Source organism: Neocloeon triangulifer, unplaced genomic scaffold (genome assembly GCF_031216515.1).
Source record: "Neocloeon triangulifer isolate White Clay Creek 2 clone unplaced genomic scaffold, ASM3121651v1 ptg000009l, whole genome shotgun sequence".
Taxonomy (NCBI): Eukaryota; Metazoa; Arthropoda; class Insecta; order Ephemeroptera; family Baetidae; genus Neocloeon; species Neocloeon triangulifer.
In genome coordinates, this window is record NW_026775551.1 from 3627910 (window position 1) to 3649687 (window position 21778).

The 21778-nt window shown below is 36.8% G+C and overlaps 3 protein-coding genes across 6 annotated transcripts; 1 reads left to right on the top strand and 2 right to left on the bottom strand.

Annotated features, from left to right (window-relative positions):
• The first annotated feature begins 15 nt into the window (after positions 1 to 15).
• LOC132195204 (venom dipeptidyl peptidase 4) lies at positions 16 to 13918 on the top strand. Of its 4 annotated transcripts, none has more exons than XM_059617035.1 (16): positions 3514 to 3757; positions 7189 to 7588; positions 9837 to 10068; positions 10182 to 10354; positions 10670 to 10722; positions 10790 to 10992; positions 11043 to 11212; positions 11285 to 11385; positions 11642 to 11765; positions 11821 to 12059; positions 12211 to 12436; positions 12496 to 12683; positions 12941 to 13135; positions 13192 to 13352; positions 13407 to 13624; positions 13688 to 13918. In XM_059617035.1, exons 2-16 carry the CDS (start codon positions 7463 to 7465, stop codon positions 13790 to 13792), a joined length of 2514 nt encoding a protein of 837 aa, XP_059473018.1. In that variant the 5' UTR covers positions 3514 to 3757; positions 7189 to 7462; the 3' UTR covers positions 13793 to 13918. The 4 variants fall into 4 exon arrangements, with proteins under 4 accessions (XP_059473020.1, XP_059473018.1, XP_059473021.1 ...); XM_059617038.1 differs by having other exon boundaries at positions 7189 to 7543; positions 13688 to 13917; XM_059617036.1 differs by having other exon boundaries at positions 3544 to 3562.
• A 77-nt stretch (positions 13919 to 13995) lies between these two features.
• On the bottom strand, positions 13996 to 14892 carry LOC132195205 (small ribosomal subunit protein mS25). The gene is made up of 4 exons (XM_059617039.1): positions 14673 to 14892; positions 14498 to 14604; positions 14300 to 14387; positions 13996 to 14240 (listed from the first exon to the last, which is right to left on the bottom strand). The coding sequence occupies exons 1-4, from the start codon at positions 14807 to 14809 to the stop codon at positions 14069 to 14071; spliced, it is 504 nt and encodes a 167-aa protein (XP_059473022.1). The 5' UTR covers positions 14810 to 14892; the 3' UTR covers positions 13996 to 14068.
• Positions 14893 to 15135: 243 nt separating this feature from the next.
• LOC132195387 (uncharacterized) lies at positions 15136 to 21752 on the bottom strand. The gene is made up of 24 exons (XM_059617339.1): positions 21605 to 21752; positions 21370 to 21507; positions 21089 to 21305; positions 20586 to 21026; positions 20411 to 20532; positions 20151 to 20358; positions 19820 to 20098; positions 19508 to 19762; positions 19320 to 19456; positions 19000 to 19267; positions 18774 to 18946; positions 18507 to 18714; positions 18094 to 18450; positions 17694 to 17926; positions 17508 to 17640; positions 17193 to 17443; positions 16980 to 17134; positions 16720 to 16928; positions 16522 to 16662; positions 16193 to 16462; positions 16002 to 16132; positions 15723 to 15951; positions 15493 to 15663; positions 15136 to 15438 (listed from the first exon to the last, which is right to left on the bottom strand). Exons 2-24 carry the CDS (start codon positions 21384 to 21386, stop codon positions 15253 to 15255), a joined length of 4791 nt encoding a protein of 1596 aa, XP_059473322.1. The 5' UTR covers positions 21387 to 21507; positions 21605 to 21752; the 3' UTR covers positions 15136 to 15252.
• Positions 21753 to 21778: the final 26 nt, after the last annotated feature.

Consider the following 21778-nt stretch of genomic DNA (forward strand, 5'->3'; position numbering starts at 1 on the left):
TGGCCACGGCGCTGCTGGATTTCTAAAGTGCGGCGTTTCCCTTCTCCGTTTTGTGCTTTACCTTTTAACCTTTTAATTTAAAAAAATGTTTGTTGCTTTAAAACAAAATTAACATTCCTACGCATTAGCATATAAGATTTGACGTTACGTGGTTGTGATAAAGCATGCTGTGATCGAGAGGGAACAAAAATGATTCGGAATTTTCCACACACATCCTACCAGCCGTTGGGATCAATCAATGGACAAAACGGCAAACGCAAGCCAGCGTTCCTCGAAGAAGAAGATGGTTTAAATTTAGAGGTAAAAATAAATTTCAATTTAATTTTTCTATAAACCTATAGATTTAATTATCTCATTAATTTTCTGTTTTATTGTGTTTTATAAATAAGATTCAATTATTTGTGTTCTTCCTCAAATAAATAAATGAGGCATAAAAACTTATAATTTCCATGCAACTTTTGGTTTAACAAACTGTAGGCTCTCATTATAAAATTTCAAAAGCCAGAAATGAACACTTTCCTGCCTGATATTATAAAATATCCAAGATTCCAATGAAGCAGATCCTTCTCAAAATGCTTTTGCATACAGGTGTTCAGTTTTATTTCCTTTTCAAGCAAGTGAACTCTAATTGTAAGTGCAAGAACCTACTTTCATGCCTCCAAGGTTTTCACCGTGATGAAGGTGACTTTTTAATTATCACCGGCATGCAGTAAACGCATTCATGAATGTGCGTGTAGACGCCACGTGAAAGAATGAATTGATAATTATTTATATTCTATCGTGTCACGTGTAATTGGATCGCTCTGACAATGAAATCAAATGCTCTCATTTTTTAAAATTTTTAAACACAATTTTTAATAATACCTTAATTACAAGAATGCTTAAATTTAATAACCCTCATAAAACGTGCAGCACATTGAAAGGGTGCTGGTGTTTCTTAAAATTGCTTAAAATTAGGTGCAATTTTGCTGTGTTTGAAGTTTAAAATTTCGTAAAACTTTTGTTTTATCACTTGACAAAGAGCGGAAAACTGCAAATGAAAAAAAAATGCGTTGACATTATGATAAAGCCTTTTATGGCAAGATTATGCACGCTCGTGATAGTGAGAAATATAAAGTTAGCACTAAGCGTCAATAATTTTATGATTTGCTTGAAAATTATTAATATTTCAATTTCATTTATTTTCTTGAAGCAAGTCCGAAATTTATTAAACACTGGGGTTTGGCTAGTTCAATTAAATTGTATTTTAATTCTAAAAGTTGATTATAAGTTGTTGTTCACTGACGCATAAAAGTTGTTTTGCTGTTTGACAAAAAAGTGCAGTGGCCTTAACAACGTGACATTTTCCTGCTGGCACAGAATTGAACCTCACTCCACGTCTTCCCTGTACACTGCGTTAAATTTACCTATAAATGCTAAAGTGCCCGCCGCGACTTTCTAACATGCTGCGATGTATAGAGGATTTCACGTGATTTGATGTTTTTCCACTTGGATTAATTCGCGAAAGCCGTTGAAGAAACGACCGCTTGCTGATTAATGCGCTGTTTTTAATGCACGCAATGGATAAAAATATTTTCTCTTCACTGATCTTCATCCATTGCCACTAAGGCATTTAATAATTTTTTTTTCAAGGAGAACCAGCTCAAAGAAGTTAAAAAGTTTTATTAAATGAATTTATTTAATATTCAACGTGTTAAAGTTAAATTATATATTACAATTAATTAAAAAAATGCATTTTTAGTGTTATTTTAGTCAAGATTTATTTCAATAATTGACATTTTATTGACTTAAGAGGCGACATTAATCATAATATAATAATATAATAAGAAATGTATTCAATTTAAATTAATTATAACATTATTTTTCAGAATATATGTAGATGCTGCACTAAAATATATTGCTGTTGCTTCATCCATGTTACAAACTTGATGCAGCAAAAATTATTTTATTATTGGTATTGGTATAAATTATTCACATTAATCGTAAATTTTCATTATCTATTGAAAACAGTTGCGTGTGATTGTGTCTAGCATTTGATATTCCAATTCATTTATCACGCATTGTAATGTTAATAAAACTAAAATAGAAATGAAAGCAAAAAAAAAATAGCATAATTTATTTTTAATTAATTCGAAGTAATTATCTCCTCACTTATCACAACTTTTGTAAGTCATGAACTTGCATGCAAATCACCAAATTTGTCCTTTATGTCAATGGCAGGTCTTTGCCCCATCAGTTCCGGTGAATCCGGTGTGCATTGCATGCTGATTGCGGTATTGTGTTAATTTTTAAGATGTTGTGGCACTTGTGGCAGGAGTCCAGCCGGAGGAGCTCAACGTTGGTAAAAGTACAGTTAAGCCAAGCACTCTTCAATCGGCTCGCGCGGTGAGAGGGAAAATAAAAATTAAAAAATAAAAAATACACAGCGTGTGTGTAGCACTTGATCAATCCTCTCGCGACGCGCCGCGGCTCTGATTCTCGACACAATAACACTTTGTGTGTATCAAAGTTAAATTCAGTGACAGGGGCCGAGTCGAGTGTAGTGTGGCCTCCTTTGAACAACACGGCCAATCCATCAAGCGACGCGCCCTAATAGCTATACACGCGGATCTCTCTCTAAATTAGAAAAAAAATATTTATGTAACAAAATGTACATAGCAAAGCACGTGAATAAAAAAAGTAAAGATGGATTTTAGAAAATTAATTGAACTAAAATAAAATTTGTCACTGAAATTTGATTATTTGCTTCTTGAAGCTATAGAATTTAATTGCAATTGTTTATTATTGTTGATAATACACAATAACACATAAATTTTTAAATGTATGAGTATCAAAATAGTTTTATATTAGTTTTTATTTTTATTTTTAATTATCACTTTCGAATTATATTTTTATTATTATAGTTATTGTGAATAGAATATCAACCTTTTTTTAAAATAAATTTCAAAACAAATGTTTATTATTATTACTGCAATTTTTGTATTGATTTATGGCATGATAATATTACATTAAAAAAGTACTCGGACATAATAAACCCGCATTTGCAATAGAAATAAAATATATAGAGGAGAATTGGCATTTAAAAACCACCCAAAAGCATACTATAAACTGCACTTTGAAGGATTCAATGTCCTACGTCATGCCTACGCGTGATAATTGATTTTGACTCAACTCGCAGGGGTTTAATATGCAAATCAATAAAAATTCACTTTTCTTTCAAAGAAGCCCTTCGTATTTTCGCAAGAACATAGCCTGTGGAGAATAGAATAAAACATGTAAGATTTCGTGAAATTGCGTTTATTACGAGTGAAAATTTCTAATAAAATAACGACAAATTAAGCTCAAGCACCCGTCTTTTGTTTGGACGGAAAGGATAAAGGAACAGAACGCATGGAAGAGAAAGAATGATGTGGAAGAATATATATTTAATATGCAAAAACCCGTTCGGAGAGGGGCAAAGGCTTTTGAGCCGGCGGTGCGCTGTGCGCCTCTCTCTCGCCTCCCGACCGATGCGATCAGTCGGCCTGGCGACGTTGGATGGATGCTGTGTCTGTGTGATTCTGTGAGTGTGTCTGTGTCAAACATTTTCGTACGTGTTTTGGTTTTACGGCCCGCGAGTGAGTTCAGCAGGCCCCTCGCGCCGTCATCCGAATTAGTAGTGGAGCCGCTTTTGGTTCATTCGCCCGAGCCGACCGACACGAGATTCTCTTTTTGACAGTCCGCGCGTCAAATCGCACCTCGCCGCGGCCGCCACTGTGTAAATATTCCTCAAAAAAAATATAATCTGGTATTTTTCTGGTCCACCGACATTTAAATGCCTGCCATCCGCGCGTGGATTGAGATTTTTTAAGCTCAGAAAATTTAAAAAGTAAACTGAAGTAAACATGCATTATTTAAGTTCTTATTCCGAAGAGGATGTTATCTGAATATTTTAATCTCAATATTAAATAAGGGCGATTGTAATTTTAAGTCATTTTTGTTTTTGTTGCCTAAACTTTGTAAGTCTTATTTAAATTATTTGTACCATTTATTTGCAATACCAAATTGTTAATAAATTGCATTTTCCTTGTCAGTCTCATAACGAGAGACTTTTTGAATTAAAATTTATTATTTTATCTGATAAACTAGAAAATAATCGATCAAAAATGGATAAATTTATCAATAATTCGCAAACAAAAACGTAAATTTGAGTTTTATAAAGTTATGATAAAAATTTTAATATTAATTATTGTGTTTTATATCAATTTAAAGAATAAAAATCACTGAATTTTTACCTTTTAAACGTTTTCATTAAAATTTTAATTAATAATTATTACAAATTATTATTTAAAAAAATCTTGCAATTACTTAGTGATTTCTCCGGATTTCTCTAAACCTAACCGGCATTCAAGAAAGTTAAAATTTCAAAAACTGGGTAGCATATTTTCTGATCTCTATAAAAAATATTGCGGTTTTTATCTGTATTGTAATTATTTCACAACAATGCTGTTTTTTCATTATTTAATCGTCCAATTTCTGCTCAATTTGTCTATTTATCGTCTATTTATGTGATGCTGCCGGCTAAGCTATATAACCGGCCGCCTCGTCTCATGTCTCATGTCCATATATATCAAGTTTTATTGGCTCTCTGCTGCTGGTATGGAGGCTTCCGATGTGCCTGCTTGTTTGACGCTTTCCGCAGGAGAGCTTTTGTCAGACAACGGATCAAGTGACACAAATAATTGGCTCGTTTATATTTACATTCGTTTATTCCGCGTCTCGTGCTAAAAATAACGTCACGCGGCGGCCGGCGAGACACAAAACGCATTTACTCACACAATAAGCTCCCCTTTGCCACCGGCATCGATTAAGGGATGTTGTCGACGAGAGCAGTACAGAAAATATCCCGTAAAAAGGGGACATTCTCTTTATATCCTGTGCTTTTGATGGAAATTGGCACCGACTCTGGTCCAGCCAACCGGTTCTGCCAGAATCACGTAAAGGTTTGATTGCTGACGTGAGGTCACTCGAGTTCACCGCCAGAGAGATTTTTTTTTTATAATTACATTAAATTTTTTGATACATACATGTATCTTGACTGGAACGCTCGGATGCACGTTCAATTCTACGTATTGACCGGTCTTCTCACTATTTTTACCAAAGGTCAACTACCTTCTTGCTTGCTCTGCACAAAAGCTTTCAATTTTATGTTCTTGTTTTTATATGTCAGAGCGCGCAGTCATCTCCGCGAAGAGCGCGGATGCTGAAGTGATAGCGAACGAGAAATTTTACCTCATTCGTCATTCTGTAATCAAAGTCACGACTCTTGTCACTCTTTCATGACAGGGAAATTATAAGGAACTTGCCTTTCTCAAAAGGACGAACGTTCTGTAATTTTGGGTCAAAATTATTATAATTATTATGTTCGAATGACGCGATTTCAAAAGTTGCCAATGCGTTTCTAATTTAATGAGAAACAAATATTCTAATAAAAAAAAAATAGGCACAAGTGAACATATTTTGAAGTTTTCAAAATATTTTGGCAGACGTATCGAAAAAATAATGCTTGTAATTGAATAGTTTTGTTTTCAGTTTTTAGTCCCCTATACAAAGTTGAAATCAGTAAAAAAAAATAAGAATTGTAATATTAATTTAATTGAAGAAATTTGCACTCATTTGTACCCAAGCAGACGATCTTGAAAGTGAAGAAAACGGGCTTGTCCTCGGGGAAATTTTTTATTTAAAAACTTAACTGTTCTACATACCAGTTTTTGTCACGGTCATGAAAAAGAATTAAAAAAAAATACACAAAAAAGTCAGCAAAATTAACCAACCATTTTTTTAATAATACATCTTGTATAAGTCAGCGAGCAGCGCGTTTGCTCGTGAAATTTTGCACATGAATTTGGTTTGTTTTAAGATTTTCAATATTTTTGTTACAAAATAGTTTTTCAATATTGCTGATTTTCTTGCTCATGAAATAGGGTTGCAGATGCAGATCGTGATCAAAACAGGTAGAGTCGTTTGTTACTGTAATTAAAAAAATCAACCCTTTTAATTAACCCTGTTTCTACACTTTTATAATATTCGTAAATCATTTTTGGAATTTTTAACTCTTGCATGAAAATTAATTTTCTGGATCCATTTAAACGGTTCAGTGCACGTCACATATCTATCAACGTTATTATCTGCAGCAGTTTCAAAGACTTTGTATCAGACCAAGTGCAAACAACCGTGAAAAATCCACGCGCAAGTGGCAATTACTATAAAAATGTTTGCTTACGCAGGCTTCCCTCTCCGCGCAAGTAATCTCGTTCGCTCTCAATAAACAAGAACACTTAAATAAACACAAACATGGAAGTGCACAAGCATTTTTGTACTTTGAGCACGGAAAAAAACCCAAATAAAAAACAATAGATGAATAGATTTCAAAATAACAACAAAGATATGAAATTTACTTTCAATCTGGGCCAGAAATCAAATATTTTAAGTCAATCTGCGTCTCTTTCACGTACGCTATATATTTGAATTGCAACATTGATATATATTACTGACGCAATGAGACATGGGCAAATGTTTACACAAAGCATGACAAACTCTGGTCTACATCTTAAGTTATTTATGGATTGAAATTAACATTCCTTGCAGGTTTTTTGCTAGTTTTGTTTATTATTAAAAGGATCGCTTTTTATAAGAGTGCTGTGTTGCCTAAGAAAATATGAAATCCATTCAGATGACACACTGGCCATCTAAAATTTGCAATCTCATTGTCAGGCCATTAACTCTCTCGCCCCAGATTGCTGGAAGATTTTCAATTTGCTCCCATTATTAAATGAATTCAAATTTTTGCAACTGAAACCCAGATATAAATTTTGGTAATATTTAAATAATGAAACAACAGCGTTTTCCGCCAAAATTAGAAATTCTAATAAAATTGATAAAAATGTGCAATATTTTATTTAAATTTGTGTGCCGCATTAGAGAGAAGAAAACTTACGCCCTTATATCACAAATTTCCCGTTTCACGCGAAAGCGGCTGCTCCGATTTTGAATTATACCGGCCTTGAATGAATAAAATTTAGAAGTTTGATTTCCAGAGCAATTCTAAATTCCGGTTCGTGGAGTTTTTCCACTTGAGAAAACGGGATATTAAATTGCTCGTCGGCGCCACGTGATTTTTCATATATTTTTTCTCTTTTTTTTTGTCAGAAAAGTGCACAAAGCGCGGACGGTTTGACACAAAATCGGCGTGTTGCATTTGGCAGGCGGAAAGCAGGAAGCGACGCGCGCGGTGCCTATAAATGTAGGTTACTAGTGCAGAGGCGCGCTTTGAATTCGCCAGCAGCGACTTTTTCGAGCACTTGCTGCTGCAGGTGTATATTATTTTGAAGAAGAAGAAACGGCAAGTGGAGGTGCGCACCCCACCTGCGACACTCGCTGATATCGCGGCAGCCAGTCTTGCACGTCGCCTCACCAGAGCAACATGAGCGCGAGGGCGTCCGACGCCGGCTCGGCCCAGCACACGCCCAGGGTCAGCCTGGAAATGGGCACTGCCAGCCACGAGGTAAAAGATCCTGCGCACCGACACTCATACAACACTGATAAACAAGTAAAATAAGAGGTTTTTACACTTTCCTGCTTCTGAAGGCTTCTGTATGCGCTAAAAATAATTTTTATTTTATGCTTTTTGTTGTTATCGTAAAGCAAAGACAACAAGAGACAATTTTAGCTTTTTGGATTTATTTAATAGTATTAATAATTATAATTTTTTTTTTTATTATTCAAAGTATACATTAAACTAAAAACTTAAATTTTTCCTTAGCATAATTTTTTTTTATATAATATAATTATACGCATTTTTATTGTTAAAATAATTTATTTTTTATTTTTTAAAGCATACAAATATTCTTTTGCTTCTTTACTATGTTTATCTCAATATTCTCAATTAATTAATTTCGTTTATTCTGTCAAGAATAAAAATATTATATAATTCTAAGATTGTTCCATTGAAATGTTTAGCATATTAATTGGAATGTATTTTCCCTTGATGTGAGGTTCGGACAAAAAGAATTATTTTGAAGAAAGGGATTAAGTAACTAAAATTACTTCTAATTTTTTTCAGTATTACTAATTTAAAAAAATGCATTATAGTTAAAAATATATTGATTGAAATTTTTATAAGCATAATTACATTTATTTTTGTGTTGTGGAAAGTCCTTCAAAATGTGCTTAATAATTTACCATACCACCTTATCTTCTTGAAAAATTAATCACTTGGTTAATCTCTACGGTAAATTTTTTAGTCTCGTGGAGTTCTATCAATTTGATCATAACAAGTGCAAGGGTCTAATTTCAAGATCAAGAGTTTTAATTTTCTAACACCTCTGCTCTGACGTCAGCAGTCGAATAAAAATTCTGAAGTTGTGTTTTCTTTTGATATTATTTAAAAATCGTCTCCATCCTCCTTCCCGCACTTTAAAATTTATAGCAATTCATTTTCAAATTGTTCATGTGTGTTTTGGATTTTGGACAATTTAACTCTAAAAATAAAATTTAACTTGCATTTTGCCATTTCAAGAAGGCTCGTTTTCATTTTTACACAAATTACTTTCAAATAATTAAGTGATTAATTCGTAATTTAAAATAAAAAAGAGCTTTCCATAGCCAGAGTTCACTTTTTCGTCATCGTAGAGGTTATCGGCGTAAATTCCCACACTTTTGGCACAAGTAATTAAGCATGATTCCTGTGCGCGACGACGAAGCCAATATCCTGCTGGCTGTTCGTGTGTGTTGGGTGCACACGAGAGCTGCACGTATCAAATTTCATGTCCTGGGGGTCTTCGGATTAGAGTCCTTAACCCCGAGAAAAATCACCGACAGGATTTTTGCTCGCGCTCGTTTCGTGCGAGGAATGCACGAGAGTGAACAAAAATATTATTTTTCCTCGCGTCTCGAGAAAAATATTCAAAACATGTTGTCAGGTGCAGAGTACACGTGTTTTTAATTTACAAAAATCCCACGTCGTATCGCGCGCCGAGAGAATTTTCATCGGGCTTGTCACATTTGATATGGAATTAAAATAAAAATCCCACCGCGAGAGTGATATTCGCTCTCGGCGGGCAGAACAATGAGAGTTTTATCTATCGCAGCACGTTTGTTTGCATATAATTATCTGAGTGAGAGCTGATTAGCCTCGTACCTTTTTTCACCTGCAAGCACCAGTATTTTATCAAAATTGGCCCTTGTCTGGTAGAGAGTAAAATTTAAGCAAATTAAAGGATCAATCATTAAAGATATTGCAATTCTTTAATCACACTTTGACTAATGATTAAGCCTTCCTCCGCCGTGGACCCTTAATTGATCGCAGTTTTTGAAGATTACTTTAATGATAGTTTCAAAAGATAATTATAAATTTTTGATATTTTCCACCTAACATTAAGATAAAAAAAAAAAAAAATAATATAGAGCAAGCTCTGAACTGCAAGGAATATATAAATTATTCTCCTTCAGAGTTTTACGGTTGCTTTTATTCCAATTAAATAATCACCAGCATAATAAATCTTTTGTAAAGTAACATTAATAAATTAGTCAAATAATTATTGGAATCAATTTTAATTTTTAATCCTACGTATAATTGAATCTAACTTATTTATCATGACCAAATAAAATAGTGAGAATCTCACAACTTCTTAACAAGAAAAATGATTTTATATAAATTACGATAAAACACTTAACTGCAGTTATTGTAACTTGTGCGTGTTGCCAATTGTGGAAATTTTTGCGCAAAATTTTTATTGAATAATTTTCTTTATTTCCCTGATTTAATTAGACATGATTTTTTTCCTTGTCAATTTCAGGACTTGCTCGACGACAAGCGACCGGTGGGATGTTCGCGGAAGGCGCTGCTTTTGACCGGAGGGTTGACGGCCGGCGTCATCATCATCGTAGTCGTTCTCATTGTGACCCTCGGCGGTATCGACGGCGGCGGCAACTCCGAGGAAAGCAAAGACCCGCGGCCGGCATTCACCCTCGATGATTATCTGAGCGGGCGCTTCTCGGCGGTGCGCTTCAACGCAACCTGGGTGTCGGGTGAGCAGAAAAAAAAGATCAAATTTTATTCCTTCCGCGCCCGCGGCTGAGGATGAGATGATTGCGTTTTTTGCTTTTTTGCACCTAACGTGTTTTTCTTCCCTCGCCTGCAGACACGCGGCTCATGTTCAGCAACGCGGAGGGCGAACTGCTGCTGCATGACCTGTTGACGAACACAACCGAGACGCTTCTCACACCCCAAGATGAGCCGAAGCTCAGTATCAGTTTCCTGCAGCAGTTGTCTGCCGACCAGCAGTTCCTTTTGATCGCATACGATTACCAGAAGGTATATTGAGAAGCTCTTTTTTGTAAATTTTATTAGAGTTTGATAACGTGCATTTTATTATTATCAATCAAGAAATTTTTATGTAATTTGATAATTAGAAATATTTTTAAACAGTAAAAGGGGCCAAAAATTTAAATTAATAATTATTATATTCTTTTTTTATAAATTTTATTGTTAAATAATTTAAACTTAAAATCATTAAAATTATTTAAAACTTCTGTATTCATTTTACTTAATTAAATTGGCTAAAATTTCTTATTTAATATTCTCATAAACTTGAAAGCGCTTAAAACAAAATTTTTCTCTAAATTTCAGCTTTTCCGTCACTCATTTTACGCCAATTACACTGTGATCAACTTGAGCACAAAGTAATTATTAATTTCCTTCTGTTGCCTTTTTGCTCAAATTTTCAATTTTACCACTAAAATCTTTCAGAGTGTCCACCGATTTAATCGCCCCCGATGGCTCGAAACGACTTCAGTTAGTCAAATGGTCGACGGTGGGAAATGCGTTGGCCCTCGTCAGGACCAACAACATCTACTACATGAAAACGGCAGCAAACACTGAAATGATTCAACTGACGAGCACTGGATTGCCCAACATAGTTTACAACGGAGTGCCTGACTGGGTTTACGAAGGTATAAATGCAGATAATTTATTATGTTATTAAAATTTAATGAATAAACAGAGGAAGTGCTCGGCAGCAACGACGCAATGTGGTTCTCGCCAGATGGCAACAAATTGGCGTACATGACCTTTGACGACACTAATGTCAAGGTGATGACGTTCCCATACTTCGGACAGCCGGACAACCTCGAATTTCAGTACTCCATCAACGTGAACATCCATTATCCCAAGGTAATTTATCTATTATTCATATTGTTAAGTTAATTATAAAAAAAAAATGAAATAATAATTAATAAACTTCAGCCTGGCTCTCCCAATCCGACCGTGTCCCTAAACGCAGTTGACCTCACAGTGGAAGGAAACACAACTCCAGTGGTCATGGCACCTCCACCAGAAGTTGGAAGGTGAGCTACGAATACTTAATTTAAAATCCAAAAAATTATTTATTTTGTAAAATAGCAAAATTTTCGAAAGCAGAAAATTTAAATAAATTAGAGCTAATATTAAAAATTAAAACTTTGAAAACTTGATGAAATAAAATGCTGCAAAAAATTAAATTTAAATATTTTTGCAATTGATTTTTAATTTTTAAAAAAAAAATATACATCAAATTTGAGTATGTTTTTTTAATTATAATAAATTTAATGTTGATTTAATTAGTGAGCCAGTGCTTGCAACTGTTACCTGGTCCAAAGTGAACGAGTTGGTGGCCGTGTGGATGAATAGAATTCAAAACAGATTCATGATCACCGCACACGAATTTGCAAACGGATCTCCCCTGACTGTAAATCTCAATACGTGTCCGCATTTAAAAAATTAAAAAAAAATCTTTTTAAAAGATCATGGATCACACGCAGCCAGATGGTTGGGTCGACTTGTTTGTTCCTCCGACGGTTTCGAGCGACGGCAATCGCATCCTCGTCATCCACCCGCACAACCAAGGCACAGCTGGAGACTTCAGACACTTGACCCTAGTCACGAGGGACCCTATTAAGGGCACCAAGGCCACGATAGCCCTTACGCAAGGAGAGTTTGTCGTCACAAGCATCGTTGCCTGGGATGAAGCCAACAATAAAGTGTAAAAAATTTAATCTATTATTTTTTTTTAAGTAACCATTTTTTCAACTGAGCTCAAATTTTCCACATATTTTTGTAATTAATATAAAGTTTATGGTCAAAAATATTTTAACTCAAGCTTTTGATTCTTTATTTTTATTACTAAATTGCAGATTTTTCCAAGCAACAAATCCCACCGACCCTGCCCAACTGGGTTTGTATACTGTGACCGACAACTTGGCCCTGCCAGAGCCTCCTACGTGTGTTTCCTGCGGGGTCAAGGTGACCGAGACCAGGCAGGCCTGCACCTACGTGTCCGCCTCGTTCAGCTCGGACAAGTCGTACTACAACCTGAACTGCAATGGCCCTGATGTGCCCGGCACCCTCATTTTCAAGAAGGTTTAATAAAAAGATAGTAAAAAAAAAAAAATAGGCTGGAAACTAATCGCTTTTGACAGAATGGGGAACTGGTGACCACGTGGGAGGACAACAAGAAACTGGCCGACTTCATGGGCCAGCACTCGGGGCCGACGAAAAGGCGCCTCCGAGTGCCCGTCCCAGGAGGCTTGGAGGCCTACGCCCAGATGCTGCTGCCCCCTGACATGGACACTTCTGGCAACACCAAGTACCCCATGCTGGTCAATGTGTAAGTGTGTTTAAATTACTTCATATTTTTCTGACCAAAAGGGAAAAACTTGTTTAAAAAACGAGTCGGCTAAAAACATTTCTACATATTTGTGTCCTTATTGAATTAAACTGTATCAAAGCCGGATGTAAAAAATTTTGACAAATATTTAATTAAATTTAAAACAGATGTAAAATGTAAATTCGAATTTTCAAAATGCTTGTTTTTTGCGAGCCATTTTTTAGGAAAAATAAATCATGTTTAAACGCTCTGTTCAGGTATGGAGGGCCTGATTCATCGCAAGTCTCGGACCGATTCGTTGGCGACTGGGGCACCTACTTGACGACAAACAGGAGCATAATTTATGCAGCAATCGATGGACGCGGGTCTGGACTCAAAGGAAACAAGATACTTTTCTCCGGTTACAAACGGCTCGGATCAGTTGAGATCGAGGACCAGATCAATGTGACCAAGTAAGATTTTTAAAAAAAAAAATCCATAACGCTCAATCACGAAATTTTGAAATCAGGTATTTGCAAAGCCAATTCCCATTCATCGACTCAACTCGAACCGCAATTTGGGGTTGGAGCTACGGTGGCTACAGCACAGGAATGGCCCTGGCCAAAGACACATCTGGTGTGTTCAGATGCGGAATGTCGGTTGCCCCAGTCACCGACTGGATTTATTACGGTAAATGTTGCATTTTCAAAAGCAAAAAATTAATGATATCAAATTTTTTAACAGATTCGATTTACACGGAGCGTTACATGAGACTACCAACAACAGACGACAACTTGCTTGGCTATCAATTGGCCAATTTGAACAGAATTGTGGACAATCTCGGCCGGAACGAGAACAGGTACTTGCTCATCCACGGAACAGCCGATGACAACGTCCACTACCAGCAGTCCATGATATTGTCCAGGACTCTGGAGTTGAAGGACATTTTGTTCCAACAACAAGTAAGATTGTATTTTTGTCCCACGTAGTCAGAATAAAAAGAAATCGAAATAATTTTTCTGCAGAGCTATCCTGACGAAGCACATGGCTTGAACGGCGTGTCACCGCATTTGTACCACACGCTGGAGAACTTTTTGGACGTTTGCCTGGACCTGCCGCCGAGAACGTGAACAAAAATTTTGTGCTATTTTTCTATTGTGCCAACTGTGAGTGTGTGAATTCAGCCAGACAGGGAGATTGAGTTATGCTTATTTTAATTAATCTTATTGATAAATAAAAACGTTTTAAGAAATATTTGAAAACTTTGGCATTCGCTCCATTAATTCCTTCAGTAAAAATGTAAGAGGTGCTTGCGATTTACCAACATTCGTAATTTATATTTATGGCTTGTTTATTCTCTATCATTCTAAATAAATGAGCTCACAGTCTTCAACCACAAAAATTACCTATTCAACAGCATATTTGAATTTCCCCCGCATGTGGTTTGGCAGAGGACAAACGGCTGGACACGGAACTTGACCAGGCATTTCACAGATGCAGTGTCGCTGACAGCCGTACCCAAAGTTAGCCTCGTTGTCCTTCTTCTCTTGGGCGATTGCTTCTTTAGCAAGAAGTTCACTATAGAATAGTTTCAATCATTGTAAGATCAGAAATAAAATTGCTTTTGTAAGTCCAACCTCGATTTGCAAATAACTCTCTGGAGGTGGTCCTGAATTTCTTCTTTGGTTTTGCCATCAATATCTATTACAACGTCCGCTCCGTCTTCTGTAAAAATTGAGGAATATTGAATTTTAAATCTCTCTCATAAAGGAGGTAAAGAAAAAAGAAATTATCAATCATGGGAAACTGTTGAGCACAATTTTTAAAATACATGCCTAAATAACATCGGATGAAAGGCGACGGGGTCATATTTTTGAAGGTTACGACTTGAACGTGAGGATTTTTATACTGCACTTGAGGGAGATTCCAGAAAACAAATTCCCTGTAAAAGATACGTTGGAAATGTTTAATAAAGACAGCACAAAATGCGGCAAATGTATAAGATCAAACCTTGCTCCTTTGTGGTGATCACCGAGTCGATTGTAATGCACCGAAAAAACTTGAACTCTATCCTTCAATACTAATTTACCCGACTGTAAGTAATTAACAGTTCTCCTAATAGGAGCTATTCCTTTCATAAACGGCATTTTAGTTCAATGTGAAGGAAAATATTAACTGTTCAAGATGCTGAAATTCGTCCACTACAAATAATAACAAAACTCAAATTACTGTAATCAGTGGTACCAACATCACAAATCGTCTTTTTTTAAATAATGATTATAATAGTTCCATTATTGTTATGTCTGTGCGAATTATTTCAATTGTATTTTAAATTAATTTTATTGATTTCTACCATTTATGTTTATGGTTTTAATTTGAAGTTTTCCAAATATATGTTATTGCGTTTCAAGTAACACATTGTAATAAATCAAAGAGGAGTATAGGAAGCAATAATAAAATTTTAACATTAATTTTTCTGAATAATTTATTCCTATTTCATTGAAACATTTTAGCACTTGAATCTTCAAACATTATAAAAATAAAGTTGAAATCGAATTTTAATTTGGCAAGCAATCTCTATGCTATGTTATTATCTGGCCACGACACGCGGCGAATCTGTTGAGATTGGTGTGAGAAGGGTTCTCTCTGGTAAGGTAGATTTGTCGGTCATCGAACTGAGTGAGAATTCTACCTCTTTCAATTTCCGCTCAAGATGCATGTGTCTGTCCTCGTGCTTGTGGAAAATCTTCACTTTGATTGCTTCGAAAAGAGCATCCTGTGAGAAAATTAATTAGCATTTGTCAGTTTTTATAGCAATATTTTACTGTACCATCTCAGTCTTGAAAGAGTTCCGAAAGTTTGCGCAGTCCGGGTTGAGCAAAACTTGAACTCGAGCCTGCTGGAGCAACAGGTCGATGCACCTTTTCAAGGCTTGTAGGGTAAGTGCTTCGTCTGCTAGAGCAATCTCAGGTTCGCTGAGCCACATACTCCGAGAATAAGTCTAAAAATGAAATGAAAATTTTCCACTTAAATCTCATTTCGGTAACTGCAAAACCATACTTCTCTGTGATGTATGAAAAGTGGGCAGTTGAAGGCAAAAAGCAGAAGATTGCCGAACGCAATTGATGGGCTTAGTTGGTGGTCGTAACAGTGGTGCAAGGAGAAGCTGTCAAGGATGACAAGTCTACTCTGCCTCCAGTCGGAAAAGAGGGTCCGTCGAGACAGCTGGCCAGACGGCTGACAAACACTAAGGAGACATTGCAAGCACCCATCAGTCAACGACATGAGTCTAGAAAAATAATTAATCATTTATCCATCAAGGAACAAATTTTATATTACAGATTGCTTTTTTCGTTGACGTATTGGAAGGGTTCTGGTGGTTCTGAAGGCGCATTTGCGAATTTGTCCAGGACCAGTTTTGGTCTCAAGATGAATATCATGCTGAGATCCAAGCAGGCAATTACTCCAGTCTATGGGCAAAATGTAACTTTAATTTAACGCGGAAAAATGTCGCAACGAAGAAAACCGACTGTGTAGTCTTGGAGAGCCGATTGGTTTCGCCAAAGCTGTCCCGAGAGTGCAGCTAACAAGTAGATGGTTTCGGAGGCAATCAACAATGTTTTCCTGTCTTGCATGGCTCTCAAGGCAATCATCATTGAAATCAAATGCGCCCTGTGCTCTACTAAAAATGTGGCCAACTCTGTTTGGAAGAGCTGCTGATTTGTTTTTACCAAAGCACTGGCCAAGTGCACGCCTTGCTCATAAACTTTGTCCCAGGCTTTACTTTCTTTGCTGCCAGCCTAATAAAATTGTTCTCAAATTATTGTATTATTATTTCAAAACAGAAAAATATCCTTACCATGTCAAGCTTTAGGTCAAGCAAAGCCATCCAAATCAGCTTTAAATTTTGTAAGCCAAGCAGAGGCGCCAGGACTGGATTTGAGGCGACTGCAGCCAATATTTTCAAAATTATCTCCGGACATAAAGGGCTTTTCTTTTCCTAAACATGTGAAAATAATATATGCATGAGCCTCAATAGATAGATTTGAATTTTTACCTTTATCATTGCAATTGCATCTTTAGTCAAGCAGGAGAACATAAGTTCTGAACCAAAGTTGAAAAGCTTGTCGCCAGCAAGTTGTAGTAGACGAAGAGCCAGGACGTAGGTCATGGTTTCACCGCCCTTGTGAAGACCCAATCGTCGACCTTCCAGACTTTCCTTGCAGAGCATTTCACCAACGTAGGAGTCAAAACCCAGTCTGTTTGCTGTAAATTAACATGTGTTAAATTAAAAATGAAAATAAAATGTCGCAATACCTTGCTGCGCGTTGAATGCATCGGAAGAAAGACTTTTAGCCAAGATTGACAAGAGCGTTGTTCTGGTCGCTGTCGTCAAGTACGAGTATCTTCTGCTTGATAGTTCTGCTACTTTAACTACCTTTTCAACAAATTTTTCACCCAAATCTTTGCAGCTGAAGCAAGAAAAAAATATCAACAATCGAAACTTGAATTATCTAGACTAATTTATACCTCAATGAGGTGGTTAGTAAGTGCAGTAGAACTTGAGCAGTGAGGGATGTGTGAGAACTTTTGCCGGATTCTGCCATGCTCAGCTGCATCAAGTCAAGATATTCATCAATTAATTCAGAGATGCAGTGTTCGTCCAACAAAGTTCTTCGTTTCTTCAGAAGTGCAACTAGAAAATTACTCCAAACTCTTGCCAATGCATCAACGTCGGGCGTTTCTTTGTCAACGTTTTCTTTCAACTGCTCCACGACAAACTAAAAACAAAACACATATTATGTAAAAATTGATATATGATTCAAAATATTAATCAAAACTAACTTTATTCCATTTGAGAAGTCTGTCCTGTGCAAAAGTCTTAAGAATTTTGTCTAGTTCTTCAGGAGGAAACTTTGGACGAACTAATTCAATGTAGATTACTCTCAGTAGCTGGAGATTTTGCTCGTCATTGGTTCTGCAAATGAAATCTTTAGTAAAAAGTAAAAAAAGATTAGAGGTTTCAATTACATTCCGTGATTTATTAAAGGAGTGGTGAATATCTTCCAGAAATCCTTACTATTGACAACACTCTTAAGGATGTAAAGAACTGGCGCCCCCCAGCAAGCCTGGCAGAAATCAACTGCCGCCTTATAGACAGGGCAGTGAACCAAGTCAGGATCCTCAGCTGCCTCATTCAAGGTGCTCAAAACGAAGTCCAAGGTGTCAGATTTGGCTCCCTCAGCCGGGAGTGCTTGCACCTCCTGATGAATAAGGATTTTTTAAAAATTAAAAAGTAGCAGTCTATTTAGAGCCAACTTAAAGATCTATGATATCAACATAAAAAAATTAAGAAACTGAAATGGCTTTGATTTAATTTTTGGCTTTCAATTGATCAGTGCACATTTTATTTAAATATAAAAATACCGACCTTCTCTTTACTTTGCTGTGTGAACATGAGGACAAGAAGAGCCGACTGCGTTTGTGTCTTTACACAATTGGTGAGCAGGTCAAGTAGCGCTGCCCGTAGAGGTGGATATGAATCATGCGCCAGCAAATGCATCTCAAGGGTGTTTCGTATCAACCTGTCCTCCATTCTCAAGTAGAACCTGAGCGAAACTGGCAGAACTTCAAACACCTGCTGCAAAACCTTTACGGCCAGCGTTGGTAGGTAAGGATGTAAGCGAGACTGAAGGTAAAGGCTGAGGCGGAAGTAGAAGTTGTCTGTCTCGACCTGGTGGCTGCTGCTGAGCTGCTGAAGAAGGATGCAGTCTCTGCTGCCAACACCCTAATGTTGATGAATATATGATGCATGGTTTTATAAAAAAACTTTGAAAGAGTCACCAAAACTATGTGTCTTCTTCGAAGGACTTGGTTGAGTAGTGAAAGACTGAGTCTGATCTTCAGAAGCAGCCTGGTTGTTCTTGAGGCCAGAAACGAAGGTTCTCTGACCATAATGTTCTCAATGTGATCTTCGCCTGAGGCAGCGAGCTGCATCAGACTTGTGCTTGCCTTAGTTTTAAGCAAACACTCAACTATCAATTTCTCCCAGCTTTTTAATAACATTTTGTTAGAAATCCCTTTTAAAACTTATTAATTAAATAAACTCACCCATCTCCCTTGTTAAGAAGAGCCTGAAGGAACTGCAAACACAGAACTCCAATTGTTTCTTCATCTCTCGGTCTTGGATACAACCATTCCGAGTGTCCAGGGAAAATATTCTGGCTGACTACCAACATCCCAGCAGCTAAGACACTCACACATGAAGATTCCTTTGTTTCCTCCTGTGGAAAGAACGTTGATGAGATATTTTCATTACTCTTGTATTTTTCTCTACTTTTGTGAGCTGAATCAAAAACCGAAGGTAGGCTCTAAGTAAGGCACTCATGGCAGGTGCAATGTGCATTCCAAGAAGAAGATGCTGCCAAACGCCATATTCCACTTGGCCTTGAAGAGATGGTGGCCCAGGGCCTAACCAGCAGGGCACCAGTCTTGTTTGAGCGGCCATCTCGCAAACTCTACTACGATGAGTGTTTAGTAAAGCTCGTAAAATCTGCAGTCCTTCAGCCAAAACTTCAGCAGGGGGCACACTCATATGACACGCACTAGTTAAATCATTTAAATAAGTAAAGAAAAATATCAGTAAATGATAATTACATTTCTATGAGAAGGAAGGATTCGTGGATGACATTAGTCATATTATTATCATCCAAGTGACCTTCTTTTAAAACAGTGTGGATGCATTTGAGGATCAAAACTGCTTTTTCCAAGTCACAGTTTTGACTTCGTCTCAACTGAAATTAGATTATATCTTCAAAAACTTTATAAAACAATCAAGGCCAAACCTCAGAGTTAATTTTGACAAGCTGATTATAGAGGGCATCCCAAAAGTTGAATCGTATATTCCAGTGAACCAGAGGATGTGAAGAATTCTGATGGGAAACAACTCCCTGCGTCCCTGCAGGAATGACCAACAGTTTATCCATCACTGACATGTCCTCCATCAGACTGATATCATTATCCTGACCAAGTTGGACACTCAGATTAATCAAGCTCTTCTCTTCGGTAAACATATCCATTTCTGATATTATCTGCAGCATCTATACGAAATTGATTGTTACAACAAATTCAGTTATGAACCAAAAAATTAAAAATACTTGGTCCAATTTTTCTGCTTTCGCAGACGCTCTCAAGAGATGCATTATAGGTGGAGAGAGGTGAGGAAAATAGTCAAGGCTAAGCTTGAGCAGCGCTCGCAAGGAGCATTCTTGCTGTTCCCAAAAGGCACCTGCAGTGTCTGGGTGACTCAAAACTAGGCCACATGCTCTGAAGAACATAGGAAAAGTGCTGAATCCGGTGACGTAATATCGCTCTACCATTATGTCCAAAAGCTCGAAAAAGATCTTTGTTGTTTTTGAAATGACCTCAGTGTCTCCCTGTGTAAACAAAACTTCAGTAATTTTTACAAGCAATTTGAAAGATAAATACAGAATCGTTGATAGTCATGAGAATTGTATGGATAGCTTCGAACTGGTTTTCCTCGAATGCAGACATAACGAGAGCCATAGCCTCTTCTTCGGCACCAGTATAGAAAGATGCATTGTATGCTAACTTCATGAGCCCTCCAGACTTGCTGTCCATTCCAAAGATTAGGTCTTTTAGTTGGTTTATTGCACTCTTCTCTCGGACCAACTCACTGAATGAAGATAGACGTTGATTATATTTTCGACAAATGTTCAGAAATGTACCTATTTTCAATTTTTGGCAGCTGCAAAATAAGGTGGACTATGAGGCTTGTTTGGCTGCATTTCAAAATTGAAACAAGGTTCTTGTGTCTCTCACTGGACATCTGTTCTGTGAATTTTCTCTCCTGAAATGACAATTTAAAACTTCTGCAGAATATAGCAGATTTTTTTTAAGTACCCTGAACAAGTTGATCAAGGCCAAAACGGTTTTCACTGGCACAGGTCTCTCAAGAAACAGAAATGCATGGCACAAAATGACCCTGCGAGCCAAAACAGATGCTGTCCATTCGTCATCCAAGCTGCTGATGGAAGGTGTCGATTCTTCTTTCAGGGACACCATCTGCTCCATCAGTTTCTCCACAACGACAGTCGCATCCAAAGTTTTAACAAAATCGTCCAAAATTGTGTAGTAAGGGTGGTTCTGAGGTCGGGAGAGGACAAGTTTCAAACAGTGCAATAGATAGACTCCTTCGCGCAGAATGCACGTCCATATGTCAGCCAGGAGGCCTGTTTTGAGCACAGTGTCGGTCAAGTAGCGTTCGATTGTTCGACCTTCACCTCGAAATTGATACATGAGATATTGCTCCAGCATTTTATGAGCAACATCTTGATCTACACACTGAAAATATTTAAACAAAGAGTAAGTATCTAATTCATAAACAAAACTTTTGAATTAATTACAATTGTGTCCGAGATAAGGTCAACAAGGGCTTTGACATTTTTTGATTTTCCCAGGCTCGAGGTTGACGATTTTTTTCCGGTACCACTCTTAGATTTTTTAAAACACAAAACTCCATTCAACAGTTGATTTTTGTGGGATTCAAGCGCATGCTTTACACGCTCTTCTTTTAGGACAATTCCGGTAGCCGACAAATCAGCCCACAACTCTTTGCAGTTCCTAAAAAATTTAGTTTGAAATTAAGCAATCTCAACAAGCAATAATTATTGGACTTCAAACTTACTCGTAAGATTCCATCATGATCAAAACAAAGTTTCAAATCGGACAGCCTTTGAACAGAAGGCCAACAGTGCATGGGCGCGAATTTTCCGCTCTCTAATCCGCTTCCGAGTGTTGTAGAATCATGTGAATTGTAATTCAACTGAAAAAAGGATCAAAATTTTGAAAAAACCCCTAGTTGAGCTGAAAGCAGATTAAAGAGTTTAAAATTTAAGAAATTCTGCCAGTCGCAAACGTACCGGCTACTTTGGGCCATGTTGCCTGTTTACATTTTCGTCGTTTTCAAATCAGCATCAGTACCAACAGCTGAAAATTTAATTTCACTCAATCATATCCATTTTGCAAAGTTTACGTATTACGTAACATAAAAATACTCATTTAAACTTAAAAAAAACTAAAATTATAGTTCTTTG

Bases quoted from the DNA above. Each gene is read 5' to 3' on its own strand.
- LOC132195204 (XM_059617035.1), top strand. From the start codon at position 7,463: ATGAGCGCGAGGGCGTCCGACGCCGGCTCGGCCCAGCACACGCCCAGG. The intron at 10,993-11,042 runs GTATAAATGCAG...ATGAATAAACAG, and splicing joins GCCTGACTGGGTTTACGAAG to AGGAAGTGCTCGGCAGCAAC. The intron at 13,625-13,687 runs GTAAGATTGTAT...ATTTTTCTGCAG, and splicing joins ACATTTTGTTCCAACAACAA to AGCTATCCTGACGAAGCACA.
- LOC132195205 (XM_059617039.1), bottom strand. From the start codon at position 14,809: ATGCCGTTTATGAAAGGAATAGCTCCTATTAGGAGAACTGTTAATTAC. The intron at 14,605-14,672 runs GTTTGATCTTAT...TATCTTTTACAG, and splicing joins GATCACCACAAAGGAGCAAG to GGAATTTGTTTTCTGGAATC. The intron at 14,388-14,497 runs GCATGTATTTTA...CAATTTTTACAG, and splicing joins TTTCATCCGATGTTATTTAG to AAGACGGAGCGGACGTTGTA.
- LOC132195387 (XM_059617339.1), bottom strand. The intron at 20,533-20,585 runs GTACTTAAAAAA...TTGTCATTTCAG, and splicing joins CCTTGATCAACTTGTTCAGG to GAGAGAAAATTCACAGAACA. The intron at 15,952-16,001 runs GTAATATAAAAT...TTATTTTTCTAG, and splicing joins GTCAACGAAAAAAGCAATCT to ACTCATGTCGTTGACTGATG.